This window comes from Bufo gargarizans, chromosome 6, assembly GCF_014858855.1.
Source record: "Bufo gargarizans isolate SCDJY-AF-19 chromosome 6, ASM1485885v1, whole genome shotgun sequence".
NCBI classification, from domain to species: Eukaryota; Metazoa; Chordata; class Amphibia; order Anura; family Bufonidae; genus Bufo; species Bufo gargarizans.
Genome location: NC_058085.1, coordinates 60730542 through 60754402, shown reverse-complemented (window position 1 = coordinate 60754402; position 23861 = coordinate 60730542). Strand labels below are relative to the sequence as shown.

The following is a 23861-nucleotide window of genomic DNA, read 5'->3' as shown; positions in this document are numbered from 1 at the left end:
CACTAATGCCTCTTGTACAGCATGCAGTATGGGGGGCTGCACACTTTAATATTGCGCTGAGAAGAGAGTTTAATTAGATCTAAGCATAGCATTGTGGATGTGCGATCCAGTTCTGTTTTTCTCCCATTGAGATATTGTTGTAATCCATTCCTGCATCCCCCCCAAAAAAAACTACTTTGCTCCAATCTGCAAATGAGCTGTTCGGTGCACCCTAGCTCCGCTGCTGCACACAGCGAGTGCCTCCTTGGCCTCGCCACAACCTCAGCACATGCACAGTACAGTTCATTGTGATGCATGGTGCAGGGGAAATATTACAGGGCCAGGCAAGAACAGAATTCAGACACCTGGCCCTATCAATCCACCAAAGAAAAGAGGGACTTCCTTTGTACAATGGTGGAGCTAGAGTGCACTGAGGTGTTAGGGCCTGCCCTCAGTGCACCGAACAGCTAATTTGCATAATAAAGGTGCAGTTACACTACTCTCAGCAAGCTCTGGTTTAATGTGCAAAATCGTGTGGAGAGACTCCCTTTAAACACAGTCCCACCATAGAACTGGCGGCAGCGGGTCTCTACACCAGAGACTACAGGTATGTGCAGTATTCTCATGGGATACAGCCTGGGACATCATTTCTACGCAGTAGTCTGTGGCCGATGAGGTTTTATGTTCTCAGACTGAGCCCAAGAATCCTGAAACTGGCTTAAGAGCGTCGGCAGAAGACCGTCTAACACAGCGAGCCCCCTCCACGTGCAGCGAAGACCACTAAACAGGAGAGAGAAAACAAGGATCACTTCTATAAATCAGCATAATCCTGGACCCCACGGGCTCAAGAGAAATGGAATCTGTGCAGTGGGATACCACAACGCAGATTCCGTCCGATTTGCAGCGCATGCAGCACTATTTTTCCTGTCACAATGACAGAACCAACGGTCCACATTATAATTCAATGGGCCCTGCTGGTATCTGTCGTACAATGGATCGGGCACTGCACTGCAGGACCTAAGATAAGGGGATCAGCAGCACGTACCCAAGACACAAGCCCTTTTCTCCCAACATCCCACTGTAAAGGCCAGGATCAGTAATAACTCTGATCCCACCATTTAACCACTTAGATGTCGGTGGACAATAAGGACCATGGCATCTAAGGAGTGTAACAGAAGGAAAGCGTCCTCCTATCACTCCACCTTTACCCCTGCGACACGATAAACAAATCCTGAGCAACAGTACTCGGTGCACACTGGATGGAGTCTTCAGCTTTATTTCTAGCTCCTGCCAAAAACAGCTGATCGGTGAGGGGTGCAGGGTGTCGCACCCCTATGATCCGATATTGAGGTTAACAGGTCATCAAGGGTGGAAGATCCCTTTAAAGGGGTTACGGCATGACGGATGTAAAAAGTGAAAAATCAGACGTCATATAGTACATGACAATCTCTTTCTAACAAAGCTCTGTACCTCACATGGATCCAGAGATCTCTGTATTCATTGCTCTACTAGATGTATTTCGGGCTACCAGCTCAGAGCGTGTGTCCTTTCTGCTGCAGCTCTCTCCCTGTAACTGCCACAGCTTCTAACAGAACATATGGCTGGTGGCAGCTAAAGATTTCAATTGAGCATGTGCGACCAGCTCAGTGAGCTGGACAAATAATAAGGAAAAGAACAAACAGCAGGTGGCGCTATACAGATAGATTTCATTGAATAGCTCACTGGCGATACAAAATTTTTAACTGCATGCAAATATAAGTATTCATATCCAGGTGCTGGTTTAAAAGATGTCGACAATTTTTCATGGCACACCCCCTTTAAGGGCTTAAAAAAAGACCACTGAACCAGAGTGCGGGTGACTAAAGATTTCTTCTATCTTCTGCATGTGATTTTTTTTTACTTACGTGTGATCTAGCACCAGAAGTCCATTCTCCTGAAGATCCCTCAGTTCCTGTGATGCTTCAAATAAGCCATGTAAGCTGACCGCATGGCAGAGCGCGTGCCAGCGCTGTGCAATAGGAAGTACAGACAGGGAAACCTTTGACTAAGAATTTATTTTCCACAAGCATGAGAATACATTAATCATCTCCTCTTTCTACACATGCCCACCCAATGCTGGAGCTTCCTGGCAACATCAGCACATATTACCCAATGCTCATCAGAAATATGTACAAATATGTACTCACATCTCCTAGTGACATGTCACAGATTTTCATGAGTGAGGGTCCGAGTCGCGAGTCACCCACCAATCGCTAAAATGATGGGTCAGTGGCACTCCGTTCTGTTCTTTAGCTGACAAAAGACAGCTGAGCGCTTCTAAGGCTCCATTCACACGTTCGCAAGTGTTGTCCGCACCTGTTCCACAATTGTGCGGACCCATTAATTCTCTATGGGGACTGAATGGATGCGGAGAGCACACTATGTGCTCTCCGCATCCACATTTCCGGAGCGCGGTCCCCCCATCTTCCTATCTTGAGCATGTCCTATTCTTGTCCGCAATTGCAGACAAGAATAGGCATTTCTATTGGGGTGCCAGCCGGGTGTATTGCGGATCTGCAATGCACTACGGACGTCTGAATGGACCATAAGCCTTCATTTTACTGATCGTCAGGGTTCTCAGCACATGGACCCCCGCCAATCAAAGCTTCTGACATGTCAGAAGTTTTTTCAAATAATTGATTCTTTAATGACCGCGTATACGTGTTTTTACAGTGCTCATTAATGGGCTTTATTCTAGGACACCCTTGCCTTTTTACGGCGGCCTAGAATAGGGGCTGAACCAGACAATTTTGGTAGGATCGCTGACATCTAACGTGTATGGGGGTGTCTGACATTACCCGATGGCAGATGCCAGGAAAGAAAGACCAGACATGTTGGATTTCAACATCCTTGATCCTTTTGTTCTCAGGGGAGATAAGCAGCCACCAGATCCATATCCCCCTGTTCAGAACACACAAGCATGCATGTACATGGGGTGGCAACATCTATCTAAAGGGTTCTCCACGGACAGCACATGTCCCCATTTACACTTCAGTGTTTTTAGCACGGATACATGCTCTATTTTGTCAGTGTTCACGGATCCATCACACCCATTATAGTCTATGGGTCCACGAAAGCCACGCCACCATCCATTGTTGCATCTGTATTTCACAGATCAATAGGAGGAGATGCTTTGAAAAAAAATTTCACCTGCGCAGGTTCAGTGGAACACGGACAGCAAAAAAACAGACACACGGATCCTTCACGGCTGCATCACTGACCACCTGCTCACGGATTTTTAGCACAGACACGGACGTGTGAATGAAGCTTTAGGTGTATGGCCACCCTTACAGACGCCAACTCCATCCCCAATAATCTCTGCATTGTCCTCACCTTATGCGATATTCCAATGTCTGTCCGTAAGCCCAGCACTAGCAGTTCTGATAATCTGGAAAGAAGAAAGTGCCAGATGACATCAGAGGACGGCACAGTTTGCAGACACCAAAATACATAGAACATTTTTAATACCCTGCCTTTCATTTCCGGTCATTGCTGTCAGAGGTCAAGAGGATTGAAAATCGCCATACACATCACTGGCTGCGTACATCCTGACTGGCTCGAGACTTTTCTCTAATAAACCTTAAAGGGGTCATCAGATTTTATATTTTTTTTAAAACATTCCCATATGTCAATAAATTAATAAAATCCTCCATTACTCCCACGCTGTTATCAGACACGCTTTTCGCATATGCTGGGTGCAGTGGGCCTATGGATACGTGTACGCCGGGAGCTTTCCCAATGCCTTTGTCAAATAAAAGGGAAAAAATAAACAGCATGTGAACAGACCCTAAGAAATGGAAGATGCAATGTGCAAAACAAGCCACACATTCTAATAGAATACTCACATATCAAAGTCATTCTGCTCAGTCACTTTCCGAGTGCCATGTCCATAGCTCATCACTTCCTGCATCCACGGTTCTGGTTCTAGGGTCTGAATTCGCGCCTGCCTCCGTTTACCCCGACTACTGTGGACGACAAACCTTCCGTGGGCTCCTGGGACGATAAAGAGGTGAATGAGACCCCCAATTCACTACCAGTCAGATGTATCATCGTGTTTTTCTACTTTATAGAATTTTAATATCCCTTTTATAAAAACATGACTAGCTTGTATCTTTTGGGCAAACCTCAAAGATCCATGTTCTTTGGAGTTTCCTATTTTGGAAAATTTGCATGGATTCCAGTAGGTTTCTGGGAGAGTCTAACTCAACTGTTTTTATATTGATTACTTATTCTCAGGATAGGTCATTAATATCTGATCGGCAGGGGGTCCGACTCCTGGCACCCCTGCTCATCAGCTGTTTGAAGAGAGAGCAGCGCCCGTACAAGCACTGCCTTCTCTTCATTGTTTAACTGCTCACTGTCGCAAAGTGAATAGAAGTGCATGGGACCGCTGAGCTATAAACTGCTCACTGCTGCAGTGCCGATGACGAACAGGTAATCAGATAAGAGAAGACTGCGCTCAATATGAGCGCTGCGGTTGTCTCTTTTTTTTTAAATTGATGGTCATCAATATAAATAATATAAAGGATTGTCCCCAAAACCACTTCTTATTGGGGGTTATTTATTAAGGGACTTGTGACTATTATGTAAAAACAGCCACAAGTCCCCTTTTTTGACTGGCCGTGCAACAATATTAAGTCGCATGGCTGGTGTTAAAAAGTTTAACAGTTGGGTGGGACAGGGGCATGTCAGAGCCGGGACTCTGACCCTGGCAAATGTACTAACATGTATGCCTGGAAACCCTGGGCCTAGCATAGTTTTCTCGCCAGGCGCACGGCTGCCTTAGATTACCCAAATTTATGATGAGGCGCATGACTGGACTCTGTCGGTCCCATAGACTTTGAATAGAATGGGACACAGACCTCCGCTTTGGAGATTGGTGGGTTCCCAGCAGTCAGACTTCCACCAAACAAACACTTAGGGTACGGCTACACTGGTCACAGAGTAGTGGTGATCCCTATGGCAATGAGTCGCAAGAAATACAAAACTGCTGGATTTGTTGCGACCTGCGCAGTGATCCCATTCACTTAAATGGGATCACCGCTACTCTGCGATCCTGGCCACAACCAGTGTTGCCGTGCAGCGGTATAATCTGTCTCATGCATAGGTTATATGCTTGGAAACCCCTTTAAAACACCCCACACAAACTAATTGGCCCGAGCCGGATTTGTTCACACAGAATAGGAAAATACACTTGGGCTGCGTGACTGCAGAGGAGAAGGGCACTGTCTAAGGCAGGCATCCTCAAACTGCGGCCCTCCAGCTGTTGCAAAACTATAACTCCCAGCATGCCCGAATAGCCTACAGGTATCAGCCTACAGCAGGGAATTTTGGGAGTTGTAGTTTTACAACAGCTGGAGGGCCGCAGTTTGAGGATGCCTGGTCTAAGGCTAGCATGCAGCTAGAGCTGCAGCTGTAGTCACAATCCAGCCCGAGTTAGAGCAGGCTGGAGTGAGGGCTGCATATACCGGTAGCCTGTGTGAAGAAGGAGACTGGGGCTGGTAGCAGAGAGAGGAGAATCAAAGATCTTCCTCCTCTCCCTGTATGGGTTCAGATCACCCCAGGCAAAGGAATGACATTAAATGGGGTGTGTCACTTCCACAAATGGCATTTATTATGTAGATGATGTTAATACAAGCCACTTACTAATGTAATGTGATTGCCCATATTGCTTCCTTTGCTGGCCGGATTCATTTTTCCATCACATTACGACCACCATGCAATCCATCAGTGGTGGTCGTGCTTGCACACTATTGGAAAAAGTACTAGCCCATGTGTGCTCCCACGGTCCCGGCTACCAAAGAGGCCAGTGCTTTTTCATATAGTGTGCAAGCACGACCACCACTGCTGGATTGGTGGTCATAACCATCGAAACGAGCAGTGTATAATGTGATGGAAAAACTAATTCAGCCAGCAAAGGAGGCAATATGGACAATCACAATACATTAGTAAGTGCCTTGTATTAACTTTCTCTACATGATAAATGCTATTTAACTGTTCATGTTATCTCACCCCATAACCGCTCTCTGAACGTCGCACATGATGGGGTCAATTTTTTTCTTCAGAAAAGGAGTGAAAAGATGAGCACTTGCTCATGTAATCACTCCTCTACATCTAACTAGCTATTTAACCCTTCAGATGCTGCCATCAGTGCTAACTGTGGCACCCAAATGATTTCACAGAAAAAGTTAATTAATTACAGGTTTTTTTTTTGTTTGTTTTTTTAAACATGCCCCATCTGTAACGACCTCTACTACAGATTTATAGGGGGTCTTCCACCTTATAGATATTTATGACCTATACTCTGAAATTGGCTCAAATGCAGTTACCTACACCAGCACTTTTTTTTAGGGTCCATTCACACGTCCGTTTTTTCTTTCCTGATCTGTTCCGTTTTTTCAGGAACAGATCAGGAACAGATCTGGACCCATTCATTTTCAATGGGTCCTGGAAAAAATCGGACAGCACAATGTGTGCTGTCCGTTTCCGTTGTTCCGTTCCGCATGTCCGTTTAAATATAAAACATGTCCTATTCTTGTCCTGAAAAATCGGATCCTGGTACAATACAAAGTCAATGGATCCGCAAAAAACGGATGACATTCGGATGTCATTCCGTATGTCATCCGTTTTTTGCGGATTCCGTTCCTGGAAACACATAACAAATTTTTTTTTTTTTTTCAATTTTTTTTCAAAGAAATCCAAACAACTTTATTTGATTATTGAAATGTATACATGTTCCCGTTTTTTGCGGATCCGCAAAAACGGATGACATACGGATGACATACGGAAACATTTTCAGGAACAACGGATCCGCAAAAAACGGACCGTTTTTCAGGATGAAAAAAAACAGGACGTGTGAATGGACCCTTAATCAGATCATTTTTTATTTGTCTTGTCCAAAATATTACTCCCCTCCCCCATGCAGTGTCCTCCCTCCCCTTAGCATTTTCTTTACCCAATTCCTAACAAAAGTTAACCACTCCATCCTCATCTACGTCCAATGATCATCTTTTGGCATTCCTACTTCTCCGACCTGGGACAGATATTCTCATTATCTACCAGCCATGTTCTCGTCAGATCCTGGGAGCCTAAACCAGAACCTACAATCCAATTCTCCTCTTCTTAAGTAAATACCCCTTTCTAAGCGGACCAGGTGATTTCCAGCCCCCATCAGTTCCTGCTGGTTCGGACCGTCAGTTTGAATCGAATCCCTGGGGTTCTAGGAACTGGAATATTATACACCTCAGATCAATAAGTACCCAGCCCTCTACAGGACCATATCATATGGATAAGGCCTGCCTCCGCCTCTGTACAGCGAGGGCACTGAGCGCTTGATCGGATTCCCACCTTATGGAGCATTAGGCTCCTTTCACACTAGCGTTAATATTTTCCGGTATTGAGATCCATCATAGGGGCTCAATACCTGAAAAAAAAACGCTTCAGTTTTGGCCCCATTCATTGTCAATGGGGACATAATGTAACTGAACGGAACGGAATGTTCCAGAATGCATTCAGTTTAGTTGCGTTCTCATACCGGAGAGCAAACCGCAGCATGCTGCCGTTTTATTTCCATCATGGGATGTGAAGCAAGTGTTATCTGACAATAGAAAATGGATCCGTCCCCCACTGACTTTCACGACGGATCCGTCTTGGCCACAACCGGATCGGTTCATAACGGATGCAGATGGTTTATTATCAGTAACGGAAGCGTTTTTGCTGAACCCTGCCGGATCCAGTAAAAACGCTAGTGTGACAGTAGCCTTAGGGACGTTCTGTACATTCTATACAACAGGAACAGTTGTGATCGATGTTGAGCCTCACTAATAGACAATACAGGTGTATTCTCCAGGACGGATTGCCACTGCTTAGAAGTTAAAGTTCCCACATCCATTTTTCTTTTAGACCAGCTATTGGGTCTCCCAGGCACTGCAGCTCCTTTAGGCCTCTTTCACACTACCGTTTGTTTCCGTTTTGCGGGCCGTTTTTTGCGTTCCGTATACGGAACCATTCATTTCAATGTATGTACTCCGTATGCATTCTGTTTCCGTATTTCCGTTCCGTTGAAAGATAGAACATGTCCTATTATTGCCCGCAAATCACGGTCTGTGGCTCCATTCAAGTCAATGGGTCCGCAAAAAAAACGGAACACATACGGAAATGCATCCGTATGTCTTCCATATCCATTCCGTTTTTTCTGAACCAGCTATTAAAAATGTTATGCCCAGCCCAATTTTTTCTATGTAATTACTGTATATGCCATACGGGAAAACGGAACGGAACAGAAACGGAAACACAATGGAAACAAAAAAAATGGAACGGATCCGTGAAAAACAGACCGCAAAACACTGAAATAGCTATACGGTAGTGTAAAAGAGGCCTTATTCTCAGGATAGATAGAGGTCCCAGAGTTTGGGCCACCATCGATCATTCTAGCAATATGCCATCACTTCTTAAAATGGGAATACCCCTTTAAGTAAAGCCATCCTCACCCGTGCACTTTGTCATCCTGTGGTTTCCCTACAGGCTTACCTGGTCCTATACCAATGTACTGCTTTCCAAGCCAGTATGTGAGGTTGTGTTTGCTCACTGCGCCCTACAAAAAGTAAAAGTGGTTAGAATACAACAAAAGCTATGCAAATGGCCATGGTCATACACCACTCTAGCCAATGACTGGCTTACGCGGTGATGTGGCCACAAGCGGCATGTCACCACTGAAGCCAGTCATTGACTGGAGCCGTGCCAGTGACCATGGCCATGCACTGCCAGGTGTAAACAGCACGGGGACTGGAAGATGGAGGCAGCGGGGGCAGCGCAGAGGGCCGAAGCGTCGTGGAGCAGGTAAGTATGAATCTTCTATTTCAGGGGCCATGCTGCAGGAAGTGGTTAACAAATCATTTTTACCAGAACAGTGGCGACATTTCCTTCCATCCTGCCTCCTATTCATAAGGGCTTGGTCACACGACCGTATGGCTTTTTCAGTGGTTTGCGGGCCGTTATTAACGGATCCATTTTTCGTTTCAGAAGTGTTTCCGGTTCCATTCAGTTTTTCCGTTTTTCCATATGGCATATACAGTAATTACATAGAAAAAATTGGTCTATGCATAACATTTTCAATTAATGGTTCCGCAAAAACGGAATGGATACGGAAGACATAAGGAGTACATTCCTTTTTTTTTGCGGACCCGTTGACTTGAATGAAGCCACGGAACGTGATTTGCGAGTAATAATAGGACATGTTCTATCTTTGAACGGAAAAACGGAAATGGAATGCATACGGGAGTACATTCCTTTTTTATGCGGAACCACTGAAATGAATGGCTCCGTCTACGGACCGTTTACGGGACTCAAAAAACGTTTGTGTGAACTGCAGAGGACGGAGCTCACTGGTTATTACCATCTCCTGCCCCCAGTTATAGGCGCCCTGCAGTAACCACTTTACCTTGCTAGTGGGGAAAACACTCATTGGTTAACGCTTTAATGACCAGGCCTGAAAAGGCTTAAATGACCAGACACTTGTGATTTAGCGCGTGTGGTGGTTCAAACGGTTGTAATTATCTATTTGTTGGACTACAAAATAATTTTTGCATGTTTTATTTGGGGGAAACTGTACAAAACGTATAAAAAATTTTTTTTTTTCAAACTATAGCTCCTTATTCTTTAAATATGCAAACTGACACCAAAATAAATTATAATTTGTTCCCTATTTTGTGTAGGCTGTTTTGTTTTGTTATATAATATGTATAGTTTTACATGAATGGGGTGGGGAAATGGTGACGGTTTTGGTTGGTGTGGGTGTTTTTTCTTTTATGGATTTTCTTTTTTTAACTTAATTTTTTATATATTTCTACATAATATGTCAACCAAGAGGTCATTAAAAGACCTTGGAGGACACAGTCACTTTTTTAAATTTTGCAAATGTATTTATTTTTTTACTTTTATTTGTATTTTATTAATATTTTATTTATAATTGGTTCATTACTTTTTTATATATATTTTATTTTATTTGTATTTTTTAGAATTTTCTATTTTTCTAAATATATTTTTGCCACATATGTCCCCAAGGAGTCATCAAAAGACTGTTGCGGGACAGTGAACACTCTTATTTAGCACTTTTTCCTTTTCATTGTATTTAATTTTTTTTTTATAAATATCTATTTTCATATTTTATTTCTCTTTTCTTTTATTGATATTTTATTATATATTTTTATTTAGTTTTCAATTTTTTTACCACATAATTTGTCCCCAAGAGGTCACTGAAAGACCTTTGGGAGATTATAAGTGACTTTTTTGGTACTATTTCCACTGTAACTGAAGCATCGAAAAGGAGCCCCAGTTACAGGGAAACCAGTCTGCTGGGGGGGGGGGGGGGGGGCTTTGTACAGGGCAGAGCTGGTCAGGGTCTACTGACCCTGCAGCTCTGCACTCCTCTGCCCCTGAGACACCCAGCGATCATGTGATAGAGGAGTCCACACTGCATAGCGCTCATAGAGGAGAAGGCAGAAGCGCCGATAAAGTGCTTCCTTCTTCTCCTCGCCTTCCCCGCTCTCACTAACAGCTGGGGACCCTTTCCGCTTCTGCTACAGTAGAAGAGCAGGAGCTGTCATCCATCGCTGTGCGGCGCTCCAGGCAGAAACACAACCGATCACAGGATCATATGTGTTTCTGCTCAGCAGGACGGGGGCCGCAAACCATGGCTCTGGGGGCCGCAGGTTTTGCTCCCCTGCTTTAAAGCATCTAGATTTTCAGTCCATAGAGATAGATACTAGTACTGCCTGGGCATACCCTTAAGGAAGATATGTTGCACGCCATGCAGCAGTAAGAATTAAGGCTCTGTTCACATCTTGGTTTTGGATACAAAATGAGTATTCCTCATTATATACAGTACAGACCAAAGGTTTGGACACACCTTCTCATTCAAAGAGTTTTCTTTATTTTCATGACTATGAAAATTGTAGATTCACACTGAAGGCATCAAAACTATGAATTAACACATGTGGAATTATATACATAACAAAAAAGTGTGAAACAACAGAAAATATGTCATATTCTAGGTTCTTCAAAGTAGCCACCTTTTGCTTTGATTACTGCTTTGCACACTCTTGGCATTCTCTTGATGAGCTTCAAGAGGTAGTCACCTGAAATGGTTTTCACTTCACAGGTGTGCCCTGTCAGGTTTAATAAGTGGGATTTCTTGCCTTATAAATGGGGCTGGGACCATCAGTTGCGTTGTGGAGAAGTCAGGTGGATACACAGATGATAGTCCTACTGAATAGACTGTTAGAATTTGTATTATGGCAAGAAAAAAGCAGCTAAGTAAAGAAAAACGAGTGGCCATCATTACTTTAAGAAATTAAGGTCAGTCAGTCCGAAAAATTGGGAAAACTTTGAAAGTGTCCCCAAGTGCAGTCACAAAAACCATCAAGCGCTACAAAGAAACTGGCTCACATGCGGACCTCCCCAGGAAAGGAAGACCAAGAGTCACCTCTGCTGCGGAGGATAAGTTCATCCGAGTCACCAGCCTCAGAAATCGCAGGTTAACAGCAGCTCAGATTAGAGACCAGGTCAATGCCACACAGAGTTCTAGCAGCAGACATCTCTAGAACAACTGTTAAGAGGAGACTGTGTGAATCAGGCCTTCATGGTAGAATATCTGCTAGGAAACCACTGCTAAGGACAGGCAACAAGCAGAAGAGACTTGTTTGGGCTAAAGAACACAAGGAATGGACATTAGACCAGTGGAAATCTGTGCTTTGGTCTGATGAGTCCAAATTTGAGATCTTTGATTCCAACCACCTTGTCTTTGTGTGACGCAGAAAAGGTGAACGGATGGACTCTACATGCCTGGTTCCCACCATGAAGCATGGAGGAGGAGGTGTGATGGTGTGGGGGTGCTTTGCTGATGACACTGTTGGGGATTTATTCAAAATTGAAGGCATAGTAAACCAGCATGGCTACCACAGCATCTTGCAGCGGCATGCTATTCCATCCGGTTTGCGTTTAGTTGGACCATCATTTATTTTTCAAACAGGACAATGACCCCAAACACACCTCCAGGCTGTGTAAGGGCTATTTGACCATGAAGGAGAGTGATTGGGTGCTGCGCCAGATGACCTGGCCTTCACAGTCACCGGACCTGAAACCAATCGAGATGGTTTGGGGTGAGCTGGACTGCAGAGTGAAGGCAAAAGGGCCAACATGTGCTAAGCATCTCTGGGAACTCCTTCAAGACTGTTGGAAGACCATTTCAGGTGACTACCTCTTAAAGCTCATCAAGAGAATGCCAAGAGTGTGCAAAGCAGTAATCAAAGCAAAAGGTGGCTACGTTGAAGAAACTAGAATATGACATATTTTCAGTTGTTTCGCACTTTTATGTTATGTATATAATTCCACATGTGTTAATTCATAGTTTTGATGCCTTCAGTGTGAATCTACAATTTCAATCTCCAAACTTTTGGTCTGTACTGTATGTCTGATGGAAGCCTCCAATGTATGCCACTGTACAAGAAAACAGTGCCAAATGTCGGCCATTGACTTCCACCAAAAAAAAAAATACAGTACATGGTATAAAATCTTTTCACTGTGCCCAACTTTATAGGAAGTCTAAGCTTTCCTATACAGTGAAAAAAAGAGACACGCCGATACGCACTGGCCCAGCATGAACAGTGCCCAGTTTTGGATGGAACGGTAGTCACCAATTGTGACCAAGCTGTAGAAATAACTTGACCTACTGATACCTCGAATTCATATTGGTCTCATAAAGCAGTTTAACTTCAACCAAAAAATATATATAACACTCACGTTTCTGGCAAAATTTGACACTTCATACTGCTGGAATCCAGCCTGTTGTAGAATCCACCTGGCATCATCGTACATCTGAGCAGTAAGTTCTTGATCAGGAAAGGTAACTTGGGCTTTCTCCTTCCATTTAAACATCATGGTTCCCCTCTCCAAGGTGAGTTGATAGAGAGACACGTGGTCATCACACTGTTCCAAGAGCCTGTGTAATGTGCTGTGCCATGATCCCAGGCTTTGACCTGGAAGACCAAACATTACATCCACTGAAGTTTGACCAGGAAAGATCTTGCTTGCTTCCTCTAATGTGCGCTGTGCATCTGAGGCTGTATGTGTCCTTCCAAGGAGCAGGAGGTCATGATCATTCAGGGACTTGAAACAAAGCACAAGTAGAACAGAATAAAAATTCAATATACAAGAAAGGCCAAGCGCGAGCGGGAGGGAAAGGGAGGAGAGACCAAGCGCGAGCGGAAGGGAAAGGGAGGAGAGACCAAGCGCGAGCGGAAGGGAAAGGGAGGAGAGACCAAGCGCGAGCGGAAGGGAAAGGGAGGAGAGACCAAGCGCGAGCGGAAGGAAGGGAGGAGAGACCAAGCGCGAGCGGAAGGGAAAGGGAGGAGAGACCAAGCGCGAGCGGAAGGGAAAGGGAGGAGAGACCAAGCGCGAGCGGAAGGGAAAGGGAGGAGAGACCAAGCGCGAGCGGAAGGGAAAGGGAGGAGAGACCAAGCGCGAGCGGAAGGGAAAGGGAGGAGAGACCAAGCGCGAGCGGAAGGGAAAGGGAGGAGAGACCAAGCGGAAGGGAAAGGGAGGAGGAGAGACCAGTCGCGAGCGGGGAAAAAAAGAGGAGAGACCAATCACGAGCGGGATAAAGAGGAGAGACCAATCGCGAGCGGGATAAAGAGGAGAGAGACGAATCGCGAGCGGGAAAAAGGAGGAGAGACCAATAAAGAAAAATGGTACAGAAAATCTACGAAGACTATATTAGTAAGTGTCAAATAGTCATCTTACATACACATTGGTCAAAAGTAGCCAGGAAGTGGCCAACCCCTTTAAGAGACATCCAGGATAAGTCCTGCGTCTTCCACACAGTGTCTTAATAGGATCTACAATATTACCTGATGATCATATAATGTACTTACCTGGACCCCAATAGAGAGGCGATTCACCCCGACATCCCGGAATTGCTGCAGTTTACTCTTCCTGGATGACGTAGGATTTGCCTCCAGGCTGATTTCAGCATCCGCTGGCAAGTCCGCATACTTAGCGATCGCCTCCAAAACAGCACCTATGGTGGACGGACTGGCAAGGCTTGGTGTTCCCCCACCGAAAAATACTGAGGGTACTCTGTATGTCAGAAAATATAGAAAGGAAAAAACACAATGCTTACTAACACTCCATTCATTGGATTACTACTAGATTTTATAGGGCTGCTTAACCCTGCGAGCACCACAGTATTTCATCCGTTGCAGCCCACCAATATTGAGCATACAGCGGATATTTTACTACCTCCTACTGTTACATTGTTCCTACCTCTAGCCGATGCATCCTTGGTCTTACAGGGTTGTTCCTGATGATGGGTGTCAATGCATAATTTCTAACAGGAATAAAGTGTACCTTTCTACAATTGGTGAGTGCGGCTCGTTTTGTTTTTCTCCTTCGTTCGAAGATAATTTCTAACAGGTGCTGGCAGTCTGCCTCCCCTACTGAAAGGATGACACATACCTGCTTCCCACCGCTCCGACCTTCCATGCTAGTCCTTCTGGTCTTCAGTTTGTTTTCTTCCGCTCTGACATCTGATCCTCTTTAGCCAAACACTGGCTTCAATGGTGATGCGTCCAAAGGAGACATGTCACCACTGAAGAGGATCAGGTGACCATGCTGGGGAGCAAGAAAATAAACCCCAGACCAAAAGATGGAGACGCGGGAGCCAGCGCGGAGGACCGGAGCCGGCAGGGAGCAGGTAAGATCCTTTCAGAATTTATGTATCTCCAGACAACCCCTTTAAAAGGGCACTTCCATTTCAGAAGAGGGCTCCTCTAATTTCATCCTGCCTAGATGCGGTGGCTTGAGGTGGTGGGAACTAGAGAAACAGTCATGCGGGCTGTGCTGTAGTGCCGACCACCTTTGGCCACTGAATCCAGGCGAGACTGAATTTATGGGGGGGGGGACCTTCTAGAGATAAATGTGGGGACGTTTAGGACATATCCTGTGGACATAAAATATCAATTTAACGCTACACCCTGCCGCCCTTCATACCCCCAGATGTCCCCGCTTCGGAGCAGCTCTCACCTGCGCACCTGGCTGAGCTGGATCAAAGTGTGAGCTTCTTGCACCAGGCAGGAGCGGATGGCGTCCTCGTTGTCAGAGCGAGCAATGTATTTGTTGAAATTACAGTAAGTGCAGCGTTTCTCACAGTACGGCCACTGAGGAAAGAGGGGACAGTCCAGAGGAGGTCTACACGGCTTATCTATAGGGTACTGCCATGTGCAGGTAACACTGCCCACGTTATGCCCAGCAGGTCCCCGGCGCCCTGCCCACGTTATGCCCAGCAGGTCCCCGGCGCCCTGCCCACGTTATGCCCAGCAGGTCCCCGGCGCCCTGCCCACGTTATGCCCAGCAGGTCCCCGGCGCCCTGCCCACGTTATGCCCAGCAGGTCCCCGGCGCCCTGCCCACGTTATGCCCAGCAGGTCCCCGGCGCCCTGCCCACGTTATGCCCAGCAGGTCCCCGGCGCCCTGCCCACGTTATGCCCAGCAGGTCCCCGGCGCCCCTGCCCACGTTATGCCCAGCAGGTCCCCGGCGCCCTGCCCACGTTATGCCCAGCAGGTCCCCGGCGCCCTGCCCACTTTATGCCCAGCAGGTCCCCGGCGCCCTGCCCACTTATGCCCAGCAGGTCCCCCGGCGCCCTGCCCACTTTATGCCCAGCAGGTCCCCGGCGCCCTGCCCACGTTATGCCCAGGTCCCCGGCGCCCTGCCCAGGTTATGCCCAGGTCCCCGGCGCCCTGCCCACGTTATGCCCAGGTCCCCGGAGCCCTGCATACGTTATGCCCAGGTCCCCGGCGCCCTGCCCACGTTATGCCCAGGTCCCCGGCGCCCTGCCCACGTTATGCCCAGGTCCCCGGCGCCCTGCATACGTTATGCCCAGGTCCCTGCAGAGCTCTCCCTGTATACTGCCAGCAGCGGTCACTACTTACATGCACGTATACGGCCGCAGCCTCCTCTGCACTACACACCTCCTGGTTATAAGACCGGGCGCACACACTCCTTATCGCAGCCGCTACCGCAGGTGCAGACACACGGGAGCGCAGCATGACCGGAGCCTGACCTCCTCATTTCATAGGAAAGCAGCGTCAACCTGCGCTACTTCCGGCGTTCCCCCTGCTGGACGTTAGAGGTAATAGCAGCACGCTGTGTAATGTGGAAACATGACCGCTTCCCTGCCTAGCACTCCTCGCCTCCGCCAGTCCTAACTATCTTGCTGCCATCTGCTGGTGGAAGGAGAACATTACATGGTGGCATTACATACTGGCTGTAGTCGGGTGGGAGGGGGAGGGATCGTATTTTGAGCCCCTGTACCACTGTTGGGTGGAGAAAGAAGAGCATGTCCACAGCTGCACTGCCAGGGGGCAGGGGGCGATGCTTCTGCTACTTTAGTGCTCTTTTAGATGAGCCAATGATTGGCTAAAGGAGCGTTCATAAAAGAAACGCTCAGCTGATCACAACCTTTAGGTCGGCATAAAAATGGCCGCTGGTCAGAAGCACGATGTCCAACATAAACCTGGAGCGTGCTGCTGAGTATGCAAGAAGAGTAGGGATGAATGATCGTACTAATGATCACCTGTCCCTCCTTCAGTTTGCTTTGGCTGGTGTGAAGCCCCTTTAAACGAGCGCCGATCGACTGACTTTATTGTGTATGGGAGGCATCCCTAATCTATTGCCAGGCACCGGCCCATGTAAAAGCGTAGGCATGTGGGTCAGTGTGTACATGTGTGTATGTACAATATACGTGTGTGCCTGTGTGTATAAATATATGTACTGTATACACGTGTTTGAATATATGTATGATATACTTGTGCCATAGTGTGTAGATGTGTGTATGAACATATGTGCAGTGTATATGTGTTCATAGTGTGTGTCAGTGTGTATGAATATATGTACTGCATACATGTGTCACAGTGTGTACATTTGTGTAGCTGTGTGTAGGTATGTACAGTATATATGTCAGTGTGTACATGTGTGTCGGTATGTACAGTATAAGTCAGTGTGTACATGTGTGTCAGTGTGTAGGTATGTACAGTATATATGTCAGTGTATAGATGTGTGTAGGTATGTACAGTATATATGTCAGTGTATAGATGTGTGTAGGTATGTACAGTATATATGTCAGTGTGTAGATGTGTGTAGGTATGTACAGTATATATCTCAGTGTGTACATGTGTGTCAGTGTGTAGGTATGTACAGTATATATGTCAGTGTGTACATGTGTGTCAGTGTGTAGGTATGTACAGTATATATGTCTGTGTACATGTGTGTATGTACAGTATATATGTCAGTGTGTACATGTGTGTCAGTGTGTAGGTATGTGCAGTATATATGTCTGTGTACATGTGTGTATGTACAGTATATATGTCAGTGTGTAGCATAGAAACAGTCCCTCTTTTTGATCTGAGGTATAGATTTTCATGATTGCATTTACAATATTGATCCAGAAAGTGTTTGTCTGGTTCCTCTCTGTATATTAGAGCCCACCTTGTATATTATTATTTAATGCAATTAGAATTTTAGAAATTACTATATTCAGATGATTTTTGTGCTATTTCGTAAGAGATAACTATTGAATGGCATAAATATACAGGAAAAATGCATCTTTCACACTATGAACCATAAGTGTCCCTCTTTGAATGTCCAAAAAGTTGGGAGGTATGTATGTGTGTAGGTAAGTACAGTGTATATGTGTCACAGTGTGTGGATGTGTGTATGACTGTATGTACAGTGTATATGTCTGTGTCATTGTGTATGACTGTATGTACAGTGTATATGTCTGTGTCAGTGTGTATGACTGTATGTACAGTGTATATGTCTGCGTCAGTGCGTATGACTGTATGTACAGTGTATATGTCTGCGTCAGTGTGTATGACTGTATGTACAGTGTATATGTGTCAGTGTGTGGATGTGTGTATGACTGTATGTACAGTGTATATGTCTGTGTCAGTGTGTATGACTGTATGTACAGTGTATATGTCTGTATCAGGGTGTATGACTGTATGTACAGTATATATGTGTCAGTGTGTGGATGTGTGTATGACTGTATGTACAGTGTATATGTCTGTGTCAGTGTGTATGACTGTATGTACAGTGTATATGTCTGTATCAGGGTGTATGACTGTATGTACAGTATATATGTGTCAGTGTGTGGATGTGTGTATGACTGTATGTACAGTGTATGTCTGTGTCAGTGTGTATGACTGTATGTACAGTGTATATGTCTGCGTCAGTGTGTATGACTGTATGTACAGTGTATATGTGTCAGAGTGTGTATGTGTGTATGACTGTATGTACAGTGTATATGTCTGTGTCAGTGTGTATGAGTCAGTGTGTATGACTGTATGTACAGTGTATATGTCTGCGTCAGTGTGTATGACTGTATGTACAGTGTATATGTGTCAGTGTGTGGATGTGTGTATGACTGTATGTACAGTGTATATGTCTGTGTCAGTGTGTATGACTGTATGTACAGTGTATATGTCTGTATCAGGGTGTATGACTGTATGTGCAGTATATATGTGTCAGTGTGTGGATGTGTGTATGACTGTATGTACAGTGTATATGTCTGCGTCAATGTGTATGACTGTATGTACAGTGTATATGTGTCAGTGTGTGGATGTGTGTATGACTGTATGTACAGTGTATATGTCTGCGTCAGTGTGTATGACTGTATGTACAGTGTATAAGTGTCAGTGTGTGTATGTGTGTATGACTGTATGTACAGTGTATATGTCTGTGTCAGTGTGTATGACTATGTACAGTGTATATGATTGTATCAGGGTGTATGACTGTATGTACAGTATATATGTGTCAGTGTGCGGATGTGTGTATGACTATGTACAGTGTATATGTCTGTGTCAGTGAGTATGACTGTATGTACAGTGTATATGTCTGTATCAGGGTGTATGAATGTACAGTAGATATGTGTCAGTGTGTGGATGTGTGTATGACTGTATGTATAGTGTATATGTCTGTGTCAGTGTGTATGACTGTATGTACAGTGTATATGTCTGCGTCAGTGTGTATGACTGTATGTACAGTGTATATGTGTCAGTGTGTGGATGTGTGTATGACTGTATGCACAGTGTATATGTCTGTGTCAGTGTGTATGACTGTATGTACAGTGTATATGTCTGTATCAGGGTGTATGACTGTATGTACAGTATATATGTGTCAGTGTGTGGATGTGTGTATGACTGTATGTACAGTGTATATGTCTGTATCAGGGTGTATGACTGTATGTACAGTATATATGTGTCAGTGAGTGGATGTGTGTATGACTGTATGTACAGTGTATATGTCTGTGTCAGTGTGTATGACTATGTACAGTGTATATGTCTGTATCAGGGTGTATGACTGTATGTACAGTATATGTGTCAGTGTGTGGATGTGTGTATGACTATGTACAGTGTATATGTCTGTGTCAGTGTGTATGACTGTATGTACAGTGTATATGTCTGTATCAGGGTGTATGAATGTACAGTATATATGTGTCAGTGTGTGGATGTGTGTATGACTGTATGTACAGTGTATATGTCTGTGTCAGTGTGTATGACTGTATGTACAGTGTATATGTCTGCGTCAGTGTGTATGACTGTATGTACAGTGTATATGTCTGTATCAGGGTGTATGACTGTATGTACAGTATATATGTGTCAGTGAGTGGATGTGTGTATGACTGTATGTACAGTGTATATGTCTGTCAGTGTGTATGACTGTATGTACAGTGTATATGTCTGCATCAGTTTGTGACTGTATGTACAGTGTATATGTGTCAGTGTGTGGATGTGTGTATGACTGTATGTACAGTGTATATGTCTGTGTCAGTGTGTATGACTGTATGTACAGTGTATATGTCTGTATCAGGGTGTATGACTGTATGTGCAGTATATATGTGTCAGTGTGTGTATGACTGTATGTACAGTGTATATGTCTGCGTCAGTGTGTATGACTGTATGTACAGTGTATATGTGTCAGTGTGTGGATGTGTGTATGACTGTATGCACAGTGTATATGTCTGTGTCAGTGTGTATGACTGTATGTACAGTGTATATGTCTGTATCAGGGTGTATGACTGTATGTACAGTATATATGTGTCAGTGTGTGGATGTGTGTATGACTGTATGTACAGTGTATATGTCTGTATCAGGGTGTATGACTGTATGTACAGTATATATGTGTCAGTGAGTGGATGTGTGTATGACTGTATGTACAGTGTATATGTCTGTGTCAGTGTGTATGACTATGTACAGTGTATATGTCTGTGTCAGTGTGTATGACTGTATGTACAGTGTATATGTCTGTATCAGGGTGTATGACTGTATGTGCAGTATATATGTGTCAGTGTGTGTATGACTGTATGTACAGTGTATATGTCTGTGTCAGTGTGTATGACTGTATGTACAGTGTATATGTCTGTATCAGGGTGTATGACTGTATGTACAGTATATATGTGTCAGTGTGTGGATGTGTGTATGACTATGTACAGTGTATATGTCTGTGTCAGTGAGTATGACTGTATGTACAGTGTATATGTCTGTATCAGGGTGTATGAATGTACAGTAGATATGTGTCAGTGTGTGGATGTGTGTATGACTGTATGTACAGTGTATATGTCTGTGTCAGTGTGTATGACTGTATGTACAGTGTATATGTCTGCGTCAGTGTGTATGACTGTATGTACAGTGTATATGTGTCAGTGTGTGGATGTGTGTATGACTGTATGTACAGTGTATATGTCTGCGTCAGTGTGTATGACTGTATGTACAGTGTATATGTGTCAGTGTGTGGATGTGTGTATGACTGTATGTACAGTGTATATGTCTGTGTCAGTGTGTATGACTATGTACAGTGTATATGTCTGTATCAGGGTGTATGACTGTATGTACAGTATATATGTGTCAGTGTGTGGATGTGTGTATGACTATGTACAGTGTATATGTCTGTGTCAGTGTGTATGACTGTATGTACAGTGTATATGTCTGTATCAGGGTGTATGAATGTACAGTATATATGTGTCAGTGTGTGGATGTGTGTATGACTGTATGTACAGTGTATATGTCTGTGTCAGTGTGTATGACTGTATGTACAGTGTATATGTCTGCGTCAGTGTGTATGACTGTATGTACAGTGTATATGTGTCAGTGTGTGTATGACTGTATGCACAGTGTATATGTCTGTGTCAGTGTGTATGACTGTATGTACAGTGTATATGTCTGTATCAGGGTGTATGACTGTATGTACAGTATATATGTGTCAGTGAGTGGATGTGTGTATGACTATGTACAGTGTATATGTCTGCGTCAGTGTGTATGACTGTATGTACAGTGTATATGTGTCAGTATATGTCTGTGTCAGTATGACTGTATGTACAGTGTATATGTCTGTGTCAGTGTGTATGACTGTATGTACAGTGTATATGTCTGTATCAGGGTGTATGACTGTATGTGCAGTATATATGTGTCAGTGTGTGGATGTGTGTATGACTGTATGTACAGTGTATATGTCTGTGTCAGTATGACTGTATGTACAGTGTATATGTCTGCGTCAGTGTGTATGACTGTATGTACAGTGTATATGTGTCAGTGTGTGGATGTGTGTATGACTGTATGTACAGTGTATATGTCTGCGTCAGTGTGTATGACTGTATGTACAGTGTATATGTGTCAGTGTGTGGATGTATGACTGTATGTACAGTGTATATGTCTGCATCAGGGTGTATGACTGTATGTACAGTGTATATGTCTGTGTCAGTGTGTATGACTGTATGTACAGTGTATATGTCTGTGTCACGGTGTATGAATCTATGCGCAGTATACATGCGTCACAGCGTGTACATTTGTGTAGATGTGTGTAGGTATGTACAGTAGTATATATGTCAATGTGCGGATGTGTGTAAGACTATGTACGGTAAATGTGCTGTTCATAATCACCGTAGCACAGAGACCACCAGCCTCTGCCCCTTTCTTCTACCTTCTGCAGTTCAGCCATAAGGCTATGTTCACACATTCAGGATTTGCCAAGGGGTATCCTTCATTAAATCTATCCATGGACACTTTGATTTCTGCCAGGAGATCTGCACAAGGATTAGTCCCATTAGACCGGCACAGGCCTGAAGACAGCTGTGCGGAGGGTGGTCAGGTCAGCTTGGGGGAGCGTCTGTAGAGGAGCTTCACTGTAGAAGGCCTGGAAGGTTGTCTCGAGAGAACATGGTGACACAAGTGACCACTTGATGACCGTGGAAGAGTTGGGGGCTGTGCGAGAATACCTGAGGCCTAAGGAGAGGACTGGTCAGTTCAGGCCTGAGGTACAATGGACTGAAAGGAATCATTAGTGGAAGGAGTGACGTGGTGAGGGATCTTAGGCCCCTTGCAGATGAGCATGTCCGGATGCGTTGCGTCTGCGATCAGGGAAAATAGTGCGAGTAGGTACGCGATTGCAGTCAGTTTTGACTGTTATTACCTTCCAATGTTCAGTTTTTATCGCGCGTGTGCAATGCGTTTTGTACACGCGTGATAAAAAACTGACTGTGGTACCCAGACCCGAACCCGGACTTCTTCACTGAAGTTCTGGCTTGGGATCGGTGTTCTGTATATTTTATTATTTTACATTATAACATGGTTATAAGGGAAAATAATAGCATTCTTTAATTCAGAATGCTAAGTAAAAGGTCCATTGTGGGGTTAAAAAAAATTGAATAAAATGTAACTCGCCTCATCCACTTGATCGTGCAGTCGGGCTCGTTCATCTTCTTTCTTCTTCTTCTTGCAGGACCTGGCTAGAAAAGGACCTTCAGTGACATCATCACGCTCATCACAAGTGATGTGTGAAAATCACCGCTCATCTGAACAGCCCAATTGAAGTGAATGGGTCTGGATTCGGTGCGGGTGCAATGTGTTCACCTCACGCATTGCACCCGCGCGGAAATCTCGCTGTGAAGGACTTTGATGCAATTGCCTATATGCTTCAGTTTAATTCTCTCCCTGCTATTTTAAGGTCTATATTGTTTGGTTCCAAATGTCAAGAATGAATGTATTCGTGTACCGAACAGGGAGGCTGAAATTATGTTTGTATGTGGGATGGAAAGTACTTTTCTGAAAGTGTTAAAAGTTGTAAATGTTCTGGCCAGCAGACAATTGAGCTGTGTGTATTCTGAAAGTGTTAAAAGTTGTAAATGTTCTGGCCAGCAGACAATTGAGCCGTGTGTATTGTTAAAACTCAATTATCTAGCCGGGCCCAGAGGAGGAGTTTTATGCTGCATAAATTGTGAGTTCTGTGCGCCAGTAAAGTTAGTCTCGTGTTTCCAGCATTAAGTTGACTCATGTGTGGATTACTCGGCGATTCCAGGGATATTCCTACTCGTGGAATATTGGGTGACTTTCTTTCATGGGAAGAAGGGAATGCTTGACGGGGATATTTTCTACTACCGTCACAACTGGTTGGCAGCAGCGGGATTTTCCCTTCTACTTTCCTTTACACCAGGATTCCAAGCAGACACTGGGAACAGTGAATGGAAGGCTGGTACACCCTGCTTAAAAGAAATACACTGAAAGAACTACTGGAAGTCCGTGGAAGGATTGCTAGCAACAAAACCAAGCGGGTCATTATAGCAGAATTAATGGAGCTAGACCAGGAGAACTTGGTTGCAGCAACGCCAGCAGTACAAGAGATGGGGACACCAGTGATTCAGGAGGAGGAATCACCAGCCAACAAGGCAATGAGAGAGAAGCTAGCATGGTTCGGTCCGAACCCAACGGCGGATGTGGTGCTGAAAGTGATGAACCTGTTAGC

The 23861-nt window shown here is 44.7% G+C and overlaps 1 protein-coding gene across 2 annotated transcripts; it reads right to left on the bottom strand.

Annotated features, from left to right (window-relative positions):
* On the bottom strand, positions 1-16171 carry RSAD1 (radical S-adenosyl methionine domain containing 1). 2 transcript variants are annotated; one of them, XM_044298875.1, is made up of 9 exons: positions 16001-16171; positions 15097-15230; positions 13947-14151; positions 12817-13182; positions 8548-8611; positions 3864-4011; positions 3352-3406; positions 1884-1987; positions 1-759 (listed from the first exon to the last, which is right to left on the bottom strand). In XM_044298875.1, exons 1-9 carry the CDS (start codon positions 16115-16117, stop codon positions 630-632), a joined length of 1323 nt encoding a protein of 440 aa, XP_044154810.1. In that variant the 5' UTR covers positions 16118-16171; the 3' UTR covers positions 1-629. The 2 variants fall into 2 exon arrangements, with proteins under 2 accessions (XP_044154810.1, XP_044154811.1); XM_044298876.1 differs by having other exon boundaries at positions 16040-16131.
* Between the last annotated feature and the right edge of the window lie 7690 nt (positions 16172-23861).